Source organism: Eucyclogobius newberryi, unplaced genomic scaffold, assembly GCF_026437365.1.
Source record: "Eucyclogobius newberryi isolate DKJ021-1_F unplaced genomic scaffold, fEucNew1.0.hap1 SCAF_12, whole genome shotgun sequence".
In the NCBI taxonomy this organism is placed as follows: Eukaryota; Metazoa; Chordata; class Actinopteri; order Gobiiformes; family Gobiidae; genus Eucyclogobius; species Eucyclogobius newberryi.
The window spans coordinates 31,687,953-31,712,718 of record NW_027315746.1 but is presented as its reverse complement, the minus strand read 5'-3'; the positions used below and the strand labels follow the sequence as shown (position 1 = coordinate 31,712,718).

The 24,766-nt window shown below is 41.4% G+C and overlaps 1 protein-coding gene across 2 annotated transcripts in view; it reads right to left on the bottom strand.

Annotated features, from left to right (window-relative positions):
* adcy8 (adenylate cyclase 8 (brain)) overlaps nt 1-24,766 on the bottom strand; it is a 169,956-nt gene that overhangs the window by 36,549 nt on the left and 108,641 nt on the right. The window contains exons 6-10 of one of the 2 annotated variants that reach the window (XM_072441912.1): nt 23,851-23,978; nt 20,164-20,322; nt 17,767-18,037; nt 10,505-10,702; nt 1,885-1,985 (exon numbers count right to left, since the gene is read on the bottom strand). In XM_072441912.1, the coding sequence (XP_072298013.1) occupies nt 1,885-1,985; nt 10,505-10,702; nt 17,767-18,037; nt 20,164-20,322; nt 23,851-23,978 (857 nt within the window). The remainder of the gene's footprint in view (nt 1-1,884; nt 1,986-10,504; nt 10,703-17,766; nt 18,038-20,163; nt 20,323-23,850; nt 23,979-24,766) is intronic. The other variant, XM_072441913.1, reaches the window with a different exon arrangement.

Below are 24,766 nucleotides of genomic sequence, written 5' to 3'. Positions count from 1 at the left end.
GAAGGCCTCTGGCCTAGCTAGGCTAAACTAAGCAAAGCTACGGGACAAAGACTTTTCCGAGAGACATGCCAACTTTATCTCCCAGAACTAAGAAATCTGCCCGTTTTTAAACGTGATTGATACTGCATCATGCAAAATCAGGCAAAGGACCTTTTTGCAACTTTTCAAGTCCACAACAGCCTTTGCAGACCAGCCTCATTGGTGGAGCAGCACTACGGCCTTTTTATCTGGGGAACGCCTCAGAACCAAGGAGAACGCAGGTCACAGAACCTGATCCAGTCCTTCTTTGGCCTGACACCGTCAGAGCCAAGCTCCAGAGCAGCCCTGCTCTGGCCAGCGTGTGGACTGTGGCAGCGTGACCCCTGAGTGAAGCCTGGAGGCGACACGGACACACAGGCTCTTGGACTACACAGGCCCAACTCCTCACAGCTTCTGGTTCCATTCGTATGAATACACTTCACAGGCTGGATGATAATATCATCTTAGAATTAGCTCCAACACACAACTAGATAAATCTAGAACAATCATGTCTAGTGTTTTCCATCTGTTATTGACTCATTTGCATATTCCATATTCATATTTATCAGTTTAATTATTTGGTCATTAAATCTTCATAACCCACATTTGGTAAAGTGTTCATCCATTTCCCGAAAAGGGGTAAATGTCACGGTTACGTTCTCACAGACCTTCAGATCATCGAGCAAATTAATTTTTAATGAATTAATTAATTTAGATATCTGATTATAGAATTGTTAAAAATGCTGATTATACGGCTGGTGCCCCAATCTACTCTCAAAATATGATATCAAACTTACCCACACTTATGCAGCGTGTCATGTTTGAATTCTTGAACAATTCTTTAATCAATATCAACCTTGAATGCCCCCCCTCCTTCACAAGTGGGAGGACATTCATTACCTTGCAGTACTTGTACTAGTATGTTACCCTACATATATTGGTGCAGCCCGTGCGAGGATGCATTGGCAACGCATATTACGCTACGATGATGACGATGTCATACCACAACTGACACAATGTATGATAACACATTGTGTCAGTTGTGGTATGACATTGTCATCATCGTCATCATTCACTGTGAGCTATATGAGGCCTGTTGGCTTATATATAAACCTTTTCTGTAAATGCCTTTTCTGTAAATTAATAAATAAATAATATATGTATGTATATATATATATATATATATATATATATATATATTCATTCATTTCTACCGCTTTATCGGTCGCGGGTGACTGGAGCCTATCCCAGTGACTTTGGGCCTTAGGCTGGGTACATCCTGGACAGTATATATATATATATATATATATATATATATATATATATATATATATATATATATATATATATATATATATATATATATATATATATATATATTATATATATATATTATCTCCAGGTTGAAATGAGAGTGAAAATGTCAATCATATTGGTGCAATATTCTCTGTCCATATAACAGCTCTAAATAAGAGTGTTACTATTGTTATTATTATTATTTATTTATTTTTTACTTTTGATTGAGAACATAATGTTGTTTTCATGAGAGCTTTTCTATTAAGTTGAGTGTTTTTTTTTAAGTTTTCTATAAGTTATCTATTCTTTGTTGTTTATTTCTGTACCTACTTTGTGTCGCAACACTGGAATTTCCCCATTGTGGGACAAATAAAGGCTTATCTTAATCACAGTCACTATGTTTGAAGTGTCCCATTATTAACCGATCTTGACATCCTTAGTCACCCTGTAACAAAAATGTTGAGGGATCCAATAATGCTAAATTCCGATTGTGGTTGTCTCCTTGGGCAGTTGTGTCATTCAGCGTGAAGGATGAGGTTGTTAGTCATTATTACCACATTTGAACATTACCTGGCAGAGGGAAGCAGGCTCTGGATGGACGTGATGAAGATAAGCACGATGAAAGCGCACACCAGGTTGGACTTGAAGACCTCGTCCCTCATTTGAGAATACTGCAGGGACAGAAGAGAGATAACAGAGGGCAGGGGACAGAGGACAAAGGAGAGAGGGCAGGGGACAGAGGAGAGAGGACCGGATTAGTGAGAGATGGAACCACATTGTCCTTCTCCAAAGAACAACATATTCACATGAGCTAAAATGACTCGAAGTCTGAATAAATGTAGTTTTAATGTGTTTATTTAGAAAAAAATACTAAAAAACGTTTTTAAACGTTTTCTCACTTAAAAAGTTCGAATTATTATTATCAAAGCATCATCTGGACAATGTTTAAAAGAATAATAATAATAATCAAGTCGTTGAACTTGATGAAAACACACTTAAACCTTTAGAATGAGAGATGATCATAAACATTGTGAACTTAACTTGTTCCTTAGAGCTCATTATTCCAGACCCAGGTCATGCAAAACGTTTTACAGTGACTGGCCAGTACAAAGTGAGTCATGCTACATGCTAAACTGAAAAAATAAATAAAATGGTGACGCTTCATCATAAGGTTCCTTGATAAACTATTTATAAGGTATTAATAAGCACTAGTTATTAGTTTATACACGCTTATAAGGCATTTAATTTACATTTGTAGATGGCCTATATTACCTCATAAATGTTAATAACCATTAACATGAACATCCATGTGTTAATAAACCATTTACACGGTTTTAAGAGCATTAATTTGTTTTCAATAACTGGTAAATGCTTGTTATTGCCTTATAAGTACTTAAAAAAATAACTAATGCATATTATTTATTCACTATTAAAAGTTTAGAAAGGAACCTTTTTTTTAAAGCATTACCAAATAAATCTATGTAGTTAAATTTGTTCTCTACTTTAAAGCAATAACTGAATAATCAATTGAAGATTATAACCTTAATTCATTTTAACTCATGTAGATATGAATCCGCTGTAGAATCTAAGGTATACACATGAATGCACCACAGGAAGCACACGACACATGCAAGGGGCCAACTACGAAAGCAGCAAAGAAAGCGAAGAGCAGGGGTTTGGATAATAAAGGTTAAAGAAGAGTCTCTGCCGTCCTTCTGCATTTGTTCCTGAGGCAACCAGTGAGGAGCAAAGTATGAACGCTGTGCAGCAAAAAGGCCTCACATGCACGAACCGCGCAGCTCCAGGTGAGAGGGCCTAGTGCGCCAACATGTCTGCAACTCTTGAGCCCATCATGAGCTGAACTCAAAGATAAGAAAGTTATTCTATAAATCCATAAAATACCCGTATAAAATTGCTCACAAATCTGTCTAAATGTTTTTTTACTGAGCAATTTATATTAATAATCCTTCCCACTTCACAGATTTCACAGGATTTTCAATGCACCGGTGTGTCTTAAACTGACCACAATAAAACAAACAAACAACAAATAAAATACTTTGAAATGTTCGGTCTAGCTTTTTAAGGACTGCTTATATCTACAGTATTTTTATTTATTTATTGTCCATTAAAATACTTTGATTAAATATTGTTCAGGCTTTTATACTATTTTTAATACTGAATACTGAAGATTCTGAACGAGTCCACAGACATTTGCCATTGCATTCAATAGGCCTAGATAGTATGAAAGTTTAAATCTACATTTTTTAACCCAAATTTCAACACCTAAAAAAACAGACTAACACTAATGACTAAGTGCGTTACGAGGCATGGGCTTACTGCATAAGTCTCATTCACAGCACTAAAAAAAATCCAGGTTTACTCTCTATTCACCTTATTCTGCCCGCCCACTTTTGCCTCTGTTTGCCACTTGGCTCTTCACTTATTGGCGCTTCCGGTGGAATGAGAGAATAGTCTGGCTGCTAAAATATGCTCTAAAGTAGTTTGATTTGTGTAAAATATCATATAATGCACCGATTCCTTGGGCGGCCTGAAAACGAGTTTTTCGTGTGTAGAACTTATTTTCTCTCGGGGTCGGCAGCCCTATGTTAACTAATACAACTGGAAGGAGGATTACGTTGGATGGAGCTTTTGACAACTTCTGGAGTAAGGTGTATAGTCTCTGACCCGGCTGGCAGGGTAAACAACTTGAAGAATGGAGTTTGGAGAAGGACTTGAACATCTTTGTAGACATGGCCAGTCAGGGGTTGTAAATCCACCTGTGCAGTCCTGTATTTGTGCTGGGGTCTGACAACTTTTCGCTTACTTCTGTATCCAGTTATTTTGTTCCTATTTGATGTCATTTGCGTCTCGGTCTGATAGAAGCTTGTGGACTTGCCGCTTCGTAGTGGCCCTACCCACTTTCCCCAATACCACTTCTGATTGGCTGCTGGGGCCTGCTGCTGTCCTACAGTGGGCTAAGTGTCAGGTGTTAGGTTCCCAAGGCCCTTTGGCTAAGACAGATTTTGACAGTTTTTTTGTCTAAAAGGGAATTTCCCATATAGCAATGTGTCTGTGGTGATGAAAAATTGAAAATGTTACACATGTAGTTCAGGTTAACTAATGCTACTCCAAAGGTGATATTTTCGTTTTGTTTTCGATTTGTGTCCATATATGTCCTCCCATGACGGTCCCTCCCCCAGCATCTCTTTGAAAGCGGAGAACGCATTTAGCAGTGAAGCTAATGTTTGCAACTCTACGGGGGTCTGGGTTGCTTTTGGCTCCCGGAATGCTTTTGAGCAAAAAGATTAGACAAGACAGAACACAGACTTACAACTTGCCAACAAGATGGCAAAAAGCAGATCGACAGAGAAAATGACAATTTCTCACCAAACGCTGATTTGAACTTGTGATAAACTGCAGTATAACTTATATGTTGAGCCCAAATGCTTAGCATCAGCTGTTTCCTCTTTATCAAAGCATGCATCTCGCGCCAAGACCCAAAATATTATACTGTATTTTCAGTGCATAATGCATTTAACATTATCCAAACCCAATGCATTATATGAAGAGAGGTTAAAACATGGGATAGAGGCACAGATATGTAAAAGCTGAGGATTAACTGGAAGTAATTTCCTGTTTACTCTAGTTTTTGCATCTCACAGCCACATAAACTTGGAATTACTATATGCCTTTTTGTGAAATGCTGATCTTGGCCTCTAAATAGTATAATTCGGGTCATTTTAGGTTTAATCTACTAAGATTTTTTTTTTTTTAATGTTTGGGTGACGTCAGTTGCTCAGGTAGGTGAGTAGTGCCTCTGGACCAAGCCCCCGGAAGCCAAGATGGCCGCCATTGAAACCTATGGAGCAGCTCATTGGCGCATGGTTCCAAAAAAGTTTTTTAGTTCCGCATTACTTCCTAAACAGTGGTATATCTCCTCCCACTTTTGTGACGTCATCGCCGTGAGGCTTTGGCGTCGGGAGCGCGCACGTCACAGCAGCGTGAAAGACTGAGAAGAGTCAACACGGACTTTTGGAATAATTCGGCTTGAAATAGTTTGTTTATGTAACGTATAATGATGAATTGTTATATCCATCTATAAATATACATGTATCATGATGTAAAGCTCTGATATTTAAGAGAACTATAAATAAGTGTTAAGATAAAAAGTCTGGTTTAATGACAATGAATTACATTTAGAGGTTTAATAACGTCCTCATCATTTTCTGTAGTTTTTGGTTTGGGTATTTATTTTGTTATTAACTTTTCAGTTATTTATTTACATAATATAATTTGGCCAATATGCATTTTTTTTAATCAGATGAGAAGAAATATAAAATATAATCATCGATTCTGTTACATAATTGAGTTAAGCAGTATTTAATTATATTCAGTTTCCTTTTGTGTCGTTTTTGTATCATGTCAATCTTTAATAAATACAAAACACATTTGTTTATTAATGTATTTAATACGAATAATGAACATGAATGAACGTGTTCAATAAATGCAAATCTGATTATATTTTTCCCCATGTGGGACAATAAAGGAATATCTTAAATGATAAATTGATTTTAGCCAGTTTTAGTTGAGTTTTAAAGCTACAATGAGTTTTAAAGCTACAATGTGGGAGTCCCTTATTAAGGAGTTTGAGTCTGTACTGTTCATTATTATTATCATCATTAATAGAATCAGAAAATGTATTGCCATTGTCAAAGAAAATAATTCACAAACAGTGGAACTTGTTTTGGTGATTCAGTGCAACATAAAAATATTAACAATGATAAAACAACATGTATAAGTCAAATAGAACAAACTGAATAAAATAAGATATTCTTTTATTGTCCATACATGAGGAAATGTCGTTGTTGCAACACAGTAGATCCAGAGGAAAAGGACAGAAAACTTATAGGAAGTTTAAAAAACACTCTTAATAGATCGATCTTAATAGAAGAACTCTTATAAACAAAAACTCCTCTAGACAGAACCTCTCATACCTTAATAAGGAATGGAGGGGGAAAATAAAGATAAAATAAAAACAGCGTAAGACAAAATAATACTAATAATAATGGTAAAATAAACACTCTTTTTACATCAGTTATATGCACATGAATGTGACATTATTGCGTTAAATACTGAATATCTCAGTATTTAACAAGACTTTGTTTCCATGGCTACGCAGTCTTCTGTACTTCAGTAACTGCACCGTTCAGCTCCATCGTATGACTGAGACAAACAGAACATGTCACAGCTTTAGATTATACAAGTCATAGAACATACACTTCATATGTTTAGATTTATAAAAGTCATATAACATACACTTCATATGTTTGTCCTGAAGCTGTTTTACAGACACATGTGACACAGCAGTGGCTCTTTTGAAGAACAATTATCATTTAGTTTTTTTGGTCATAACAAAACAGACATTTTATAAATTCAAAGTACTGATTCTACACTATTTACTTTTAGTCGAGGCACAAGTTATTATTAAAATACCTTTTGCTTTGGAGTCGTCAGGAGTTTACTTGAGATGACTCTGTGTCTGCAGTGATTAGGTCTGCAGTGACCTGCAGTGACCTGCAGTGACCTGTAGTGACCTGTAGTGACCTGTAGTGACCTGTAGAGCTCTGGACAGCACAGACAGAGTAAACTCACTGGTCAGCACTCTGAAGATGAGAAAGATACTCATTAGAACATTGATATATTCTGCACATTTAACAGAGAAAAGCTGGAATATGTTATTGACAGATTTACATTTCGCTCTGTAACACAAAAGTTCCTCTTTTCACATTAATTTTTAAATCTAGAACCAAAAGTCATTTATTTATGCATAAGTTTAAACCTTAGAAGTTAGAACATAACTCGCATGTTTGCTAAATCTCTACATATTCCATGGAAGTAAATCCATGACATTCCTATAGAAAACAAGCGTGTGCTTTGTTTAAACACAGCACACGTCATTATGAAATATGTAATAAAACCTCAAATGTGGTCTCAGCCCCTGTAAGTACAGCACTGTCACTTTTAAACACCTTTACATTTTTATATGTAAGATATGACCCATTATAGCAGGTTATATGTGAATTATTGGTTGTTTTTTATAGCACATAATACAAACATCACTTTATTTCCCTTCTTTCTCTAGTTTTCCTTGATCTGTGCATAACCTCTTGTCTCTTAGAACATTTAGTAAGAGAAATAATTAGTTATTTATTTGCAGAAGCACGAGCCATCACGACGTGTTGTTGCATCTTTGTGTAGCTAAACTTTAGCTTACGTTAGCTCGTGTTAACTCGTGTTAACTTGTGTTAACTCGAGTTAACTGTGTAATCGTTGTTTTACACTTCACATGGAACGATGTGTGAAACGTGAGGAATGACATACAAACACAACTTACGTGTATCGTGGTCTCGTCACTTTCTTCTGTTTGTGTTTAGTTTCCGTCACGTGTTCTCCCGAGGCTCGTTCATGAGAGTGACGTGCGCGCTCGGTGCGCGTACACCGTTCACCGGAAGGTTAAAAATGTATTTTTTAAGTATTTTAGAAACAGTTGAAGAGTGAAATTCCTTCTATTTTATTTTTAGACTAAAAACAATTTAGCATGTTTGGTAATTTTAGAGGCCGAACTCCTGAAATGGTCCGACCAAAGGCTGCATTCTGCGAAGTGGCCACTACTCAATTTGGAGCCAGAGGCAGAGGGGGCGTACCCTATCCAGATAATATAATACATCCATGCTCTGGACCCAGAGCTAGATCTGAGCAAAGACACACTCTCTGCCATGAAATAACTGTTCCAAAGCACTCTAAAGTGGGATAGGGATAAGGGCCAGTTGAAATGTGGCTAAACGATGCCCACAGCTTTGGTCGTTAATTTATATCGTCTCTTGTTTAGAGTCAGTCTCTGGCAGATATGCTTTACCCCCAATAATCGAGAGAAAGAGAGAAAGAGAAAAAGAGAGGAATTAAGCCCTGCCCCTGAGGCCCTTTCCGTTATCTACTACAGCACCTGGGAAATTAGCCATTTAGCCAATGTTTGATTCAGAAAGGACTGAGAGAATCCTGCAGACAGCATCTTAAAGCAGGTAAATGAGGAGAGAAGCCCACAAAGAACACAGCCAGCTACAGGGCACAGAGGAGAGGGGGCAAACCATCAACCAGAAGGTCAAAGGGCAGCATATTCAGAGCCACAACATCAGCAGCAGTGCTTTACATTCACCAAAGCGGACGGCTCTTTGAAAACAACCTTTCAGGCACTCAAAGAACAGAATATGCTATATGAGCACTGTGTAGCTATTCTGTTGACAGGTAATTATGTTTTTGTATGCTTAAAAATACCATAAAACAAATTCTTAAGCCTTATTCGGACGGGATGAGTTTTACCTATGGAACGTTTCTTGGCTTGCAAATTGTCCAGGTCTGTGAAAATGTCTGTAACAACTCCCAACCCAAACTTTATAGCCAGCCCCCTGTATTTTTCCTATAGCCATTAGCATTACCCTGCAAAAAAACATACATTTATGAATAATCCAGAGGGTTTGGGCTGGTACCAAGCACATTTAGGTCAAAGCCTTGAAAAGAGTGTGTAAAACTTTTTGATGTTTGTTGTAGATAATAATTTCCATGTAAACTGTGACCTGAGTTTAAGGCTAACTGTGATAAATTACTATAAATAAATATTGTGAAATAAACACATCATGTACTTAAAAAAAGGGTTGGCTTCACCATTCATTTGAATGTAATGGAACATTAGATTTGACGCAACTCCAATTAGCATGGCCCAAGAGATCAAGTCTGAGCAATGGGCAGAGATGATCATGATGGCAACAACGTGGGAAAGAACGTCTCACACTTGTACGTGAGTTAGAAAAACACATGCATCAAGCAGAAATAGAGAGCCTACTATATTAAGCCTTGAAATAAAACAAATGCCATAAACTAAATGCTGCAGTTGTACAATTTACATAATAATATTATTTACAATAACCATTATTAAAAGACCAAATTAATTATTGAGATGTTTTTTGCCACCAAAGTTGCACTATTTACATGAACAATTTCATTATTTTAAGTATTGTGATTCTGATTTGTGAATAAGACTGAATTGTGAGATTCCTGAATTGTTACACCCTACTGTTAAAATAAACCTAAAATAGAAGAAATACAATGACATTAATGAGGTTCTTATTATATTTGAAAGTGTTTATCAGTCCAAGTCCTTAAAAAAGTATTTCTGACATTGACAATTCCGTGTGAAAGGTCACAAAAAACACATTGCTGTGGGTTATTTTCAATTTTAGAGACGTCGATAGGTAAAACTAATCCCATCCAATGAGTGCTTTACTGTGAATGGGATTGCCTCTCCATAGAGCAGACTTGTAACTTGGCTTGGCGTCACCTGCTTGTCTCCATGGAGATGACAGGACAGGCGTAAGTGGCCGAGCCTCCACCAGAAAAGTGACAGTGTATCTTTCACTTTGAATGTCCTTCAGTGAATGTAAGCCAGCGCAGAGAGGACGAGGTGGTCACAAGCGACTGCAGCACAGAGGCACAAATTCATCTCAACTTTACCTTTTTTATAGAGGATTAGACAAAAGGTTTGTTTTTTTCCATTTGCAACCATTTGAAATATTTCATGTGCTGGTGTAGGAAAAACATATTGAAAGTTACATTTTGTTTGTGCCTATCATACTGACTATAATGAATTTATCAGTCAACTCATCAACAGCAGATTTGTTCTTTTGTTACCTTCTACCAGTTTAGTTAATAAAAATATGTTGATTTTTATCAAGGTGGTATGGAATACTATTTTGAGTTATGCATACAATTTGTGTTTAAAAACAAAACACTACAAACCTTCAATCACATTTTTAAATGGAACTTCAAAAAATGTTGTAGTAACAATAACATTTTGAGAGCAACTAAACTCTATAGTGTAAAATGTATTATACTATACTATATATATATATATATATATATATATATATATATATATATATACTATATAAAGCATCACTACAGTGAGCGGGCTTGTCTTTCCACAAACCTCTGCCTGCACCAGAAATGTTGTAAGTGAAATCAAATCAAATGGTTGAAATGGCTTCTGATAATTCATTTTAACATGTTGACAACGTTAGCTCAGCCTCTGTGCTTAGACCCTCGTGAGCTCATCGGGGGACACTCTTAAGCCCTCTACCTTCTGTTCCAGGCTGGAGACTCTAAACATCAGTGACAAAGGCTTCATATGCTCTCGTCTCAACTTATCTCCACTCGTCAAGTCGATGGCGCTCGCTATGCACTTGTTAATCGCCTCAGGACCGCACTGGACATGCAAAGCTTGAGCGAGATGGTTTGGAATCAGGTTAATCGAGTTTCGTGTTAGAGCAGCCAGGGTCTACGGGGGAAAGCACATGCACACACATAAAATCAGCCAATTGGCCTGCGTTGAGACCACACATCACTGCAACACATCCGGCACAGACACAAGCCACATGCTACGGGCCACATACAACTGACAGGTGGTTCAACTATTTGTGTCAGAGCAAACCTGAATGCATTTTTTTTTACAGTAAGAAGGGTCGAGTGGATGGGTTTAGGGATATTTCAGAGGGGAAAATGTACTTCCAATATGGGCTGTATCACAAATTAAGGCGAGACGCTCCACTACTAGGCACAGTTTATTTATATTTTGTTTCAACATATGAGCATCCACCTTCCAACAACAACAACAACAACACTGTCCAATCTGTACATAAAGCCGTGTTATTATTTCATCGTATCCTTTTGCATCCAAAGATTTATATGGGACATTGTAACTTCTAAGGTCGCTTTCTCCAAATGCATTTTTCTACCACAAAGACAAAACGATCAGCCCTTAAAAAAGCACCCACACACAAAACTATCATCTTCCTCACCACCTCAGCAGAAGATCAACACTCCTCTTCCATCACCACCTCAGCAGAAGATCAACCCTCATCTTCCATCACCACCTCAGCAGAAGATTAACCCTCCACTCCCATCACCACCTCAGCAGAAGATCAACCCTCCACTCCCATCACCACCTCAGCAGAAGATCAACCCTCCTCTTCCATCACCACCTCAGCAGAAGATCAATCCTCCTCTTCCATCACCACCTCAGCAGAAGATCAATCCTCCTCTTCCATCACCACCTCAGCAGAAGATCAACCCTCCTCTTCCATCACCACCTCAGCAGATCAACCCTCCTCTTCCATCACCACCTCAGCAGAAGATCAATCCTCCTCTTCCATCACCACCTCAGGAGAAGATCAACCCTCCTCTTCCATCACCACCTCAGCAGAAGATCAACCCTCATCTTCCATTACCACCTCAGCAGAAGATCAACCCTCCACTCCCATCACCACCTCAGCAGAAGATCAACCCTCCTCTTCCATCACCACCTCAGCAGAAGATCAATCCTCCTCTTCCATCACCACCTCAGCAGAAGATCAACCCTCCTCTTCCATCACCACCTCAGCAGAAGATCAATCCTCCTCTTCCATCACCACCTCAGCAGAAGATCAACCCTCCTCTTCCATCACCACCTCAGCAGATCAACCCTCCTCTTCCATCACCACCTCAGCAGAAGATCAACTCTCATATTCCATCACCACCTCAGGAGAAGATCAACCCTCCTCTTCCATCACCACCTCAGCAGAAGATCAACCCTCATCTTCCATCACCACCTCAGCAGAAGATTAACCCTCCACTCCCATCACCACCTCAGCAGAAGATCAACCCTCCACTCCCATCACCACCTCAGCAGAAGATCAACCCTCCTCTTCCATCACCACCTCAGCAGAAGATCAACCCTCCTCTTCCATCACCACCTCAGCAGATCAACCCTCCTCTTCCATCACCACCTCAGCAGAAGATCAACTCTCATATTCCATCACCACCTCAGGAGAAGATCAACCCTCCTCTTCCATCACCACCTCAGCAGAAGATCAACCCTCATCTTCCATCACCACCTCAGCAGAAGATCAACCCTCCACTCCCATCACCACCTCAGCAGAAGATCAACCCTCCTCTTCCATCACCACCTCAGCAGAAGATCAATCCTCCTCTTCCATCACCACCTCAGCAGAAGATCAACCCTCCTCTTCCATCACCACCTCAGCAGATCAACCCTCCACTCCCATCACCACCTCAGCAGAAGATCAACCCTCCTCTTCCATCACCACCTCAGCAGAAGATCAATCCTCCTCTTCCATCACCACCTCAGCAGAAGATCAACCCTCCTCTTCCATCACCACCTCAGCAGATCAACCCTCCTCTTCCATCACCACCTCAGCAGATCAACCCTCCTCTTCCATCACCACCTCAGCAGAAGATCAACCCTCATATTCCATCACCACCTCAGGAGAAGATCAACCCTCCTCTTCCATCACCACCTCAGCAGAAGATCAACCCTCATATTCCATCACCACCTCAGGAGAAGATCAACCCTCCTCTTCCATCACCACCTCAGCAGAAGATCAACCCTCATCTTCCATCACCACCTCAGCAGAAGATTAACCCTCCACTCCCATCACCACCTCAGCAGAAGAACAACCCTCCACTCCCATCACCACCTCAGCAGAAGATCAACCCTCCTCTTCCATCACCACCTCAGCAGAAGATCAAACCTCCTCTTCCATCACCACCTCAGCAGAAGATCAATCCACCTCTTCCATCACCACCTCAGCAGAAGATCAACCCTCCTCTTCCATCACCACCTCAGCAGAAGATCAATCCTCCTCTTCCATCACCACCTCAACAGAAAATCAACCCTCCTCTTCCATCACCACCTCAGCAGAAGATCAACCTTACTGTTTGGACCTTGATCTGATTTGGCACATTCTTCATACTTGTTTAACTCTTTAAACGTGTTTAATGTGTTCTGTTCAAAGTATCCGCAATTTGATTAAATTGACGCTCTATTAAAGTTTGACCATTTCACAGTTTATTCTTAGACAAAGAAACAAATGTGATTGTTTTAGCTCATTTTCACCTAAGCCGTTTTAAATCTTATGTCCGACTTCATTCAGCTATGTCTGGTATTCTAATGTTTAATAAAGTCTAACTATGTCATTTGTATTTACTTTGAGCGAGTATTCATCAGTAAAACGTTTAGAATTATAGTTTTTAAAGTTTAAATTCGAAGAGTAAATTTGATCAAACAAACGTTAAATATACAAACATAGAAACTCTGGGTCTTCTATGAGTGGAAACATCTGACCTCGTTACATCAGTGTGAATAAAGTCGATGATCCTGAAGCTGGCTCCTGACTAACTTTTCAAAGAAGTTTGCGATCCAAAATGCTAAAAGACATTTCTAGTTTTTAATTTACTGATTTTTAAGGATTTATCTTGCTGTTTTAAAGGTGCACTATGTAACCATGGAGATATTATAGGTTTTCCTAGAACACATTCTTCCATTAAAAGAACTGTTCCAAAGCAATTTGAAGCGAACCGTAAAGTTTTATATCCCCAGATTTAAAGACTAATTTCTAGGAGAGAAACAGGGAACTAATCTAGACAACTAACATTCCCACATTTTGATTCCTTTTTAAGAACGTTTATTGCAGTGAATAAGAATAACTCCTGAAGGTGACATTGATCTGTCGTTATTTGACGCCTGTCCCGCCCCCCCAGGCGGAGGTGTCCTCTGATAAGAGCTCCGTGGATGGACTTGACCGCTGCCCCTCTGCTGAATATGGATGCGGCTGGGTAAGCGCACACACAGCTCATTATGCCCGGGACAATTGCTGACATTTGGACCAATCAAAATGAGAATACCAGGGGTCAGGGTTCAACAGCAGCCATCCACATCAGCGCTCTCCGTGAATGGAACAGTAGGCTAAAAATAGAGCATGCATTTCCTACACACAAACGCACACGGCGGGTTTGCTAATATCGGCTTCCCGTGAGATTGAGGAGAGGCGTCATTATCAGAGAGAAAAGATGAAAAGTAAAATAAATATGGAAGTGCAGATTTCCATCTTGTCCAGCCAATTACTGTAAATCTCAAGACATTGACATAATGCAAACTATTAGTTTGATTAAAGTTAGATTATATTATTCTGTCCTGGTTTATTCTTGGTTCAGACCTGGCTGATTTAGTCCTGGTTAGTCATTCTATGACGTTGGCTAGTCATGCTAGCTTAGTGGTAGAGTACTCGTCTTCTGATCTGAAGGTCAGTGGTTTGAATAATGCCACTGTGTCCTTGGGCAAGACACTGAACCCGCTCCGCTCCATGAAAAGCGTTTTTTGATTTGATTAATTTGCACATATAAAAAACATTGCAAATGTATATAATAATACAAAATATGATTTTGTAGGAGAGAGTGAGAAGACTATTCAGTCTTATAAGACCACCTCCCCTGAAACATCTAACAAACAGGCATGAAACTGGCATGAACAGCATTACATTTCATATGATATGAAATATTTGTATGAATTCATGTAAATTTGAATTGTCTTTTTAACATTTTTTAATTCCATGGAAATGGATTTAAGAGCTAACTGATTCCAGAGAGTCGGCCCCTTGTACTTGAGTGTTTTTTAATTACGTTTTTGAGTGCCTTGAAGGTAGAAAAGCGCTACATAAATAAGTAATTTCCCTAAAATATAGTGAACATGATTATATATAACATATTACTAAATATGTTTATACCTAGTTTGGTGAAGGTTATAATGTTAAATCCTTGTTGGACCTGAGCAGCAGATGTGACATCTAGATTAATTAATTCCACAACTATTACCTAGAAACTATATTGTAAATGGGCCAAAATCCAGATAATTATATATTTTTTTTCACAACATTTTTTTTTGTTAAAAAAGTAATTTCTTTTATTAAGCATTATACTCTATGTGTAATTTTTGGTCAAGGTTATCATACCGTGAAGATTTCATCCCGTCAAATGCCTTACAGTATGAAATCTCAGATCAGGACAAAACAAGGACTAGAATAGGACCCAACCAAGTCTTCATCAGGAATAAAATGGGCTAAATTTGGGGCCAAATAATGATAAGTGTGAATTCCCTTAGGACTTCTAGTAGTCCTTTTTGGTAATGCTTAAAGGTTACATCTTTTTTAAAATGATTTTTGGGAGCTTTTAACCTTCTATTATGCATTAGTTGTACCTCAAAACAACCCCCAAAGTATTATTATTATTTTTTCATCCATGCTTTTATTAGCTTTTATCCCCTGAAACTGAGGGAGGGGTTTTCTGAGAGCCAACAACTGTACACACAGAGCCGACACAGCATGGTGGGGGCCCAGTGTTACTGTCTCTGCCCAGATCTTATTATACTTTCATGGTCAGAAAAAATAAGATTTACGTCAGAAATGCACCTGTATCTCCCGTTGGGAATTTTGTAAAATATGTATGTAATTAAAAATTATGTTAAAAAAAGTCTTTTCAGAAGATATGCCTTTACTGGGAGCCAAACAAGAACACTGCATTAGCTGAGACCACGTTCATTTTTCTTCTGACTGCAGAAATTTTATAAAAGGCTGTATTTGTTACAGTTGAAACTTTTTGGATTCAGCCAAGGGATCCTTGAAACGGTTTATAAAAGCCTTGTGGAGAGCGTCTTAACTTTTAACATGTTGATGTGGTACGTAAACTTGAGCATGTAGAGAAAGAATAAACATAACTGCATTGTGAACATGAGCTCAAAGAGGCGCCTCAGAGGCCTTGAGCAGAATCTATGACAACTCTTTAGGAAAAAGGCTGTGCGCATCATTCAGGACTCTTTCCTTTTTTTGCACAGCCACTTTGAACTTTGACCTTCTGGAAGGAGGTATAGAGTAATATCAGCAAACAAAACATATCTTTAAGAACTCTTTTATACCAAGGTCTAAGTGGCTAACTCTATGCATCAATAATGTATGTGTTTTCTCTCTTATTACCAATCAATCAAATTGTGCTTTGCAACAATAAAAATACATTAAAACCACAATACAAAATAGATGACAATACATCAATAAAAGCATGAAACCACATTAAAATGTGTTTAAAATAGTTTTTAAAAATCGGATAGAATTCCCCCCGAAAAGTCATAGGCACAGTAAACAAAACAGTCTTGAGCTTGGATTTAAAAACCACCAGGGTGAGGGCCTGTTTTACAAACTCAAGGTCTGGAAGACTACTCCAGACCATCTCCCAATAAAACTGGAACGTGTCTGGTCCTGACTCAGAGCACCAGCAGAAATCTGACTGTAACAAATTATCTTTTGTATGTTGTATTATTAAATGTTGATGTTGAAGTGTGATATGTAGATCTGTGTATGTTTTCAATAGTTTTGGGGAAACTAAAGGCAACTTTCCACATCTGTGGACAATAAAGTTTTTGTATTTGTTATTTTTCCTGAAATTGCTGATACCCCAGCGAATTGGTTTTAACCATGTCGGGAGAAACGGACACACAGAGCGGCTTGGGACACAAGAGATGCACGGTATTTAGGTATGTGTTTAATGTTTCACATTATCATTAATTAATTCACAATATTGTCATAAATGTCCTAGATCCTTGTAGGACAATATGAAATGGGGAAAAATATGGGACCTTTAATGCTGGTTTAGTTTTTATTTAGTCCTGGTTCAGTCCTTGCTTAGTGCAGGCATTGTTTGGTTTGGCCATGGTTCAGTGTTTCTGAGCAGGTTCAGTCATGTCTTGCAAATAAAAAAAAACTGGAAACCCTGTAGTTTAGCCCTCAACAAACATGTTTTGGAATTCATAGAATTCTTGGATTAGTTTAGCAATTCAGATTTCAGTCTTCTCTCAATCTAAATGCTTTTAAATTGAAAATGTGGACTTTCACCAGAATCCTACTATTAAAATATAAACCACAAATTTAATAGCAATGAAATTAATTAAAGAAAACTGCAATCATATATTCAGCAACATTTTTCAGCCCTAGTTTGCACCTGGTTTAGAACTAGTATGATCCTTGTATGTTTCCAGCTCGGACCCCTAGGGCCTGGTTCATTATTCTGTTGTGTGGCTCTCAGAGAGTACAAAGGCCATGAAATGACATTTGTGATTGCATTGGAAACTTGTATGGCCCATAGGAAACATGTTACGGGGAGAGCTCTGGGAAATGCCACGGAAAGGCCAGCAGCGCCAAACAACATGCTATCACAAACACACAGCCACCATGCAGCTGCTCAGATATTTTGAAAAAAAGACCAATCCCCATGCTGCTGATCAGATCAAACGCTATCACCACAACACCAACCATGCAGCTGAACACTAGTGACCATACAGCTGACAGACCAAACACTATCACCCCTAAAACAGACCAAAAACTACCACTTCTTCAGAATATTTCCACAACTCGAAATCCTGCTTTGCACATTTCGCAGAAATATTTGTATACATCACAAATTATGAAACATGTGTCGGCTTGCTTTTATGTGTCCAAAGCAAGCAGAAGTGTATGTGCTCACGTTTTGCTTGCCCATGATGTTGTCGAAGGGCAGCTCGGGGCTCCAGGATGCCTCGTTGAAGGTAGCCGTGCTGGCCCTGCGATCGGCCGCACTCCCTGCCTCTTTCATGATGTCCTCCGGAGGGCTCAGGCTGCTCTCCTCGGGCTGCTTGATCAGGAACGTTTCGATGTTGTGCCGTCGCAGGAAGTCGTTGCGGTCCTTGCCATGGCCCTCCTCCACCTCATAGTCGCCACTCAGACAGTCCAGAGCCGCCTTGGAGATGTGGATCCTCCTGGAGATCAGAGAACCAGGGAGAGGTTTGTGAGAGGGGAGTGAGCTAATCACAAGCTTTTACACATAAAACTTTGAGATGGAATGTTCTCACTGTGAGGGGAGTCTTTTCCACTCAACCACAGTGTTGCCTCCACATCAGGAATGAAATGCATTAAATTTAGGACCAAATAACAACAACCTTCAAACAACCTCTTTTAGTCCTATTTTAATCCTGGTTTTGTCCTGGTTTTTGTCTTGGTAGTCCAGGTTTAAAACTGGTGTAGCCCTCTTTTAGTTCTGGCATACTCTTGGTTTAGTTCTGATTTAATCCTATGTTTGTCCTGTTTTTGCCCTGGTGCTGAAGCTGGGCTGTGTGCCAGAGCAGACAGTGCCCATCCACAGGGGGCACTCTCTCTCTGCCGTGTGCGGTAAACCAGTATGTCTGCAGGTCAGAGAGGTCGTGGTGGTGACATGGCCCTATCATTGAGCAGATCAGGTGACAGCCGCACAGAGGAAGGCAGTCTCTTCAACCCATCCCAGGGGGGTCAGGAGCAGCACGTTTAACCATCCATAATGCAACAAAATGAGCTGGTGGGTCATAGCAAGGCCCACCAATTTATGTTAGGTTATAGTAAAGTTCACAAAATCTGGGCGCGGAAAGAAGCTTGTTTTGAAATGTCAGGAATAAAAAGCCAAAATATGTATTAAAGAATGTATTCCCCTCCTCTCACCTGTATGCCCCTCCTCTCACCTGTATGCCCCTCCTCTCACCTGTATGCCTCACCTCTCACCTGTATGCCCCTCCTCTCACCTGTATGCCTCACCTCTCACCTGTATCCCACGCCTCTCATCTGTATGACCCTCCTCTCATCTGTATGACCCTCCTCTCATCTGTATGACCCTCCTCTCATCTGTATGACCCTCCTCTCATCTGTATGACCCTCCTCTCAGTTTGTGAACAGGGAGAAGAGCAGAGGAGAAAATACACAGCTCTGTGGAGCTCTTGTGCTGGTAGTCCGAGTGTCCGAGACATTATTCCCCAGCCGCACACACTACCTCCAATCCGTCAGAAAGTCAGTGATCCACCTGCAGGTGGAGTCAGGCACGTTGAGCTCGGCGAGCTTGTCCTGGAGCAGAGCAGGAAGGATGATGTTGAATGCAGAGCTGAAGTCCACAAAAAATATCCTGGTATGGGTTCTCGTGAGTCCAGATGCTGCAAGATGAAGTGGAGTCCCAGGTTGATAGAGTCGTCTACAGACCTGTTGGCTCTATAGGCGAACTGTAGGGGGTGCAGCGGGGGGAAGGTGAAGGACTTGAGGTGGGGCAAGACCAGCTGTTCAAATGACTTCATGACTACAGACGTCAGCGCCACAGGACTGTAGGCCATTAAGTCCAGTGATCCGAGGTTTCTTGGGGACAGGGACAATGATGGACGACTTGAAGCAGGCTGGGACATGACATGACTCCAGGGAGGTGTTAAAAATGAGGAACTCTGGGCTTGTAGTTGGTGAGAAGCAGGAACCCACTCCGCACAGAGGTGGGGTTGTTTATACTCTTGTCATTCCCCAGCTTGAATCTTTTGCCAAATCATGCTATTTGTAAGCTTGATTATATTTTCGTGATTTAAATAGCAAGAAATGTATACAATTGTTAATTGTCAGTCGTGGCCTTAATTCGCCTACCATTTTAGTTAAATAGAGTTTGCAAAGAAAGTTTCATGACATAATTTTTTAGATAAAGACAGGTCCATAGTAGTTAATTAATAACTCTATACAGCGGTCCAAAGTTATTCCTCACTTTCCCACGTATTCCAAACAACCTAATAATTCACTGAGAGGAGTTTCGACGTGCTTTTCACTTGCAAAAGTGTAGGAGTCAGAGTTTTTGTAAAGAAAACGAGAATAAAATGCTCTAGACTTAGATGCAGAACACACTTTGTGGTCTCATTTTGACCCTAAGCTGCTTTTACAATATATCTGTACTGGAGCAAAACAAACTGTGCCCAGCTGCTGGGGAAAAGATCAGGTACAAGTACACTCCCTCTCCCCCACATGTCCTCCCTCTCCCCCACATGTCCTCCCTCTCCCCCACATGTCCTCCCTCTCCCCCACATGTCCTCCCTCTCCCCCACATGTCCTCCCTTACCCGGGGATGCCTCCAGACTCCAGCTTGTTGGCGATGTCCACATCCCAGGACCAGACATCAAACTGCCACTTACGGAGGCCGAGGACACCACAGAGCACGGAGCCTGAGTGGATCCCGATGCGCATGTCAATGTCATGTTTGGTCCTTGAGCGCACGTACCTGAAACGCAACACTTGTGTTCTCACACATTCTGTGGTAAAAGGTACAAGACAGGACTAAATCAAGATTAACACAGGACTAACACAGGACTAAATCAAGATTAACACAGGACTAACACAGGACTAAATCAAGATTAACACAGGACTAACACAGGACTAAATCAAGATTAACACAGGACTAAATCAAGATTAACACAGGACTAACACAGGACTAAATCAAGATTAACACAGGACTAACACAGGACTAAATCAAGATTAACACAGGACTAAATCAAGATTAACACAGGACTAAACCAGGACTAACACAGGACTAAACCAGGACTAACACAGGACTAAACCAGGACTAAAACAGGACTAAACCAGGACTAACACAGGACTAAACCAGGACTAACACAGGACTAACACAGGACTAAAACAGGACTAAACCAGGACTAACACAGGACTAACACAGGACTAAAACAGGACTAAACCAGGAATAAACCAGGACTAAAACAGGACTAAATCAAGATTAACACAGGACTAAACAAGGACTAACACAGGACTAAAACAGGACTAACACAGGACTAACACATGACTAAAACAGGACTAACACAGGACTAACACATGACTAAAACAGGACTAACACAGGACTAACACAGGACTAACACAGGACTAAAACAGGACTAACACAGGACTAAAACAGGACTAAACCAGGACTAACATAGGACTAAAACAGGACTAAACCAGGACTAAACACAGACTAAACCAGGAATAAACCAGGACTAACACAGGACTAAAACAGGACTGAACCAGGACTAACACAGGACTAAACCAGGACTAACACAGGACTAAAACAGGACTAAACCAGAACTAACAAAAGGACTGAACCAAGACTAACACAGGACTAAAACAGGACTAACACAGGACTTAACCAGGACCAGTTTTTCCCTCCCTCATTATGGTTGTACTTATAATTAGTTTGATTATGGTGATTAATTGAACATTGTACAATGGTCTGACCTTTTTCTATATCCTTCACACAGGATTCTTTAAACGTGGATTAATACAGGACTTAACCAGGACTAACTCAGGAATAAACCAGATCAGATAGAGTCCAGTGAAGGTTAGAGTTTTCTCCGTCTCCTCCACACAGGATTCTTAAACATGCAGAACAAAAAGCAATCGCACTGCGGCACTAATTTCACGCCTCATAACCTCACTGTGGTGAAGGCCAGGTGAAAGGCACAATGGGAGTTTTTGACAGGTGCGACAGGGCAGGCGCTACAGCGCCAGGGGCAGATCATTAGCTTCACACTGAAACCAGCAGTTGGTGCTCTTAATGTCTCAAAGAGGACAGAGGTTTAGAGGAAGAGCAGTTCACCACTCTATTGGGTTATGTTCATGGCGGCCTATGATTCCATGCTCAGGTCCTGGCTTTGGGTCTGCTATGTGCAACTGATGTCTCTTAGTAAACAAAATCGGACCTGATTTGTACCTGATTTTTAATCAAGAGGTCAATCCCAACAAGTCATAAAAAGAGGTTTAGGAATTCAAAGTTTGTGTGGCGGTGAGACGAGGCTAAAACTTGTTTAAACAGAAGCTACTTTTGGTTTCTCCTCAGCTTTCCATCCATCCATCCATCCATCCATTTTCTGCCGCTTTATCCGGGGCCGGGTCGCGGGGGCAGCAGTCTGAGCAGGGACTCCCAGACTTCCTTCTCCCCAGACACTTCCTCTAACTCCTCCGGGGGGATCCCGAGGCGTTCCCAGGCCAACCGAGAGACATAGTCTCTCCAGCGTGTCCTGGGTCTTCCCCAGGGCCTCTTCCCGGTGGGACATGCCTGAAACACCTCCCGAGGGAGGCGCCCAGGAGGCATCCGGAACAGATGCCCGAGCCACCTCAGCTGGCTCCTCTCGACGTGGAGGAGCAGCGGCTCTACTCCGAGCTCCCCCCGTGTGGCCGAGCTCCTCACCTTATCTCTAAGGGAGCGCCGAGCCACCCGGCGGAGGAAACTCATTTCGACCGCTTGTATCCGCGATCTTGTTCTTTCGGTCATTACCCAAAGCTCATGACCATAGGTGAGGGTAGGAACGTAGACCGACCGGTAAATAGAGAGCTTTGCCTTTCGGCTCAGCTCCCTCTTCACCACAACGGTCCGATGCAGCGACTGCATCACTGCAGCCGCTGCACCGATCCGCCTGTCGATCTCACGCTCCATCCTTCCCTCACTCGTGAACAAGACCCCGAGATACTTGAACTCCTCCACTTGGGGCAAGGACACCCCACCCACCTGGAGAGGGCAAGCCACCTTTTTCCGGTCGAGAACCATGGCCTCGGATTTGGAGGTGCTGATTCTCATCCCAGCCGCTCCACACTCGGCTGCAAACCGTCCCAGTGCATGTTGCAGGTCCGGGTTTGATGGAGCCATCAGGACAACATCGTCTGCAAACAGTAGAGATGAGATCCTGTGGTCCCCAAACCGGACACCCTCCGACCCCTGACTGCGCCTAGAAATTCTGTCCATTAAAATTATGAACAGAACCGGTGACAAAGGGCAGCCCTGGCGGAGTCCAACATGCACTGGGAACAGGTCTGACTTACTGCCGGCAATGCGAACACAGCTCCTGCTCCGGTCATACAGGGACCGGACAGCCCTGAGCAAAGGGCCCCGGACCCCGTACTCCCGGAGCACCCCCCAAAGAACACCCCGAGGGACACGGTCGAAAGCCTTTTCCAGATCCACAAAGCACATGTGGACTGGTTGGGCAAACTCCCATGAACCCTCGAGCACCCGATGGAGGGTATAGAGCTGGTCCAGTGTTCCACGACCAGGACCAAAACCACTCTGCTCCTCCTGAATCCGAGGTTCCTCAGCTTTTTATGAATTTAATTCACTTCTCTGCAAAGCCTCTACAACACGTTTTAACCTTTCTTTATATAAGTAATTGGGTTTGGATAATGTTAGATGCATTATAATATTTTGGGTGTCAATAAACAGGAAACAGCTGATGCTAACGTGCTTTGCTAGCTTTGTTTTGATAAGCATGTGGGCTCAGTATATTCACCTTATTCTGGAAGTTTCCCTCCTTCAGGTTGTATTACTTAACAAGGCTGCTGACCTTAAGAGAAAATAAGTTCTGCACAGACTAAAAAGCCATTTTCAGGCCGCCCAGGGAATTGGTGTTGCTTTGTTGCTTACGTGAACATTGGATATTTTACACAAATCTGTTTACTTTATAGCATATTTTAGAAGTAAGGATTTTCCGTCGTTCACCACTTAGTGAACGCAGTTCCCGCTAGACCAGCAGTGCCAATACAATGGAAGTACTGATCCTCGGCAAAAAGAGACAAAAGTGGGTGGGGTGGAATAAGGTGAATAAGTTAGCATGAGTGGAAGTGGAAATACAGCAGTCTTATTCTTTTCTCTTTGCAGTCCTAACTCAGTCCTGATTCACACCTGGGTCAGACCTGGTCCAGTCCTGGTCCTGTCCTCACCCGGTCCTGATTCACACCCGGGTCAGACCCGGTCCAGTCCTGGTCCTGTCCTCACCTGATGGTCTTGATCATGCTGAGGCCCATCTCCACGCAGCAGTGAGCGTGGTCTGGGCGGGGCTCGGGCAGACCAGACACACAGTAGTAACAGTCGCCCAGGATCTTGATGCGCAGACAGTGGTTCTCCTGTACAGAGAGAGAAGGGGAGGAAGGAAAGGAGAGTGGGGGAGAGGGGGTGGGTTAGAGGGTCAGTCCTTCAGCAGTGATGTGGCCCCAGATTCACTTTCTAAATCAGGGGTGGTTTATTGTTCAAAGGCCAAGAGCCCAAAAAGTTCAGCCATCATCTTGTAAGAGCCACACCACGCACCAACCCAATGCCACCACTAGGGGGCAGGGGAAAATTATTATAATTTTTGGTTATTATAAATTATAATTCACAAAACTGAACTGCTTTTTAAAAGACACAATCTGTCTATACAAGCACTCTTTGTCTCTGCCCACAAGACACACACAACCGGCTATAAGAAAGCGAGAGCTGGCCGACGTGTTTTTGTTTTTGAGTGAGGCAGATGTTTAGGCCTATCAAATCTGATATGAGAAAAAGAGACGCATTCTGATTGGCCAAAGACCGATTTGCAGCTCGCGAGCCTCATGCTGCCCACCCCTGTTCTATACAGTTCTCTTTTTTACTCTCATCCGTCTGTCACCCTTTCTCCAGAGTAGAGCCTTCTCCTGCTCCTCCTGAGGCGTCCCAGGCTATGTTCAAAGACACAGAGACAATGAGACAAGGGCCACATCTCATTTATTTTCCTCTGCCTCGTTATCTCCTCCAGTCCTCAGCTGTCAGTGACATCTCCTGAGAGGAACAAATGAGCTGGAGTAGACGCTGTTCACTCCACTTTGCCCCTTTTGACGAGAGGAGGAGGCCAGGAAAGATAAATTTAATTTGTCCCTCAAACGTCCTGGGTCTGCCC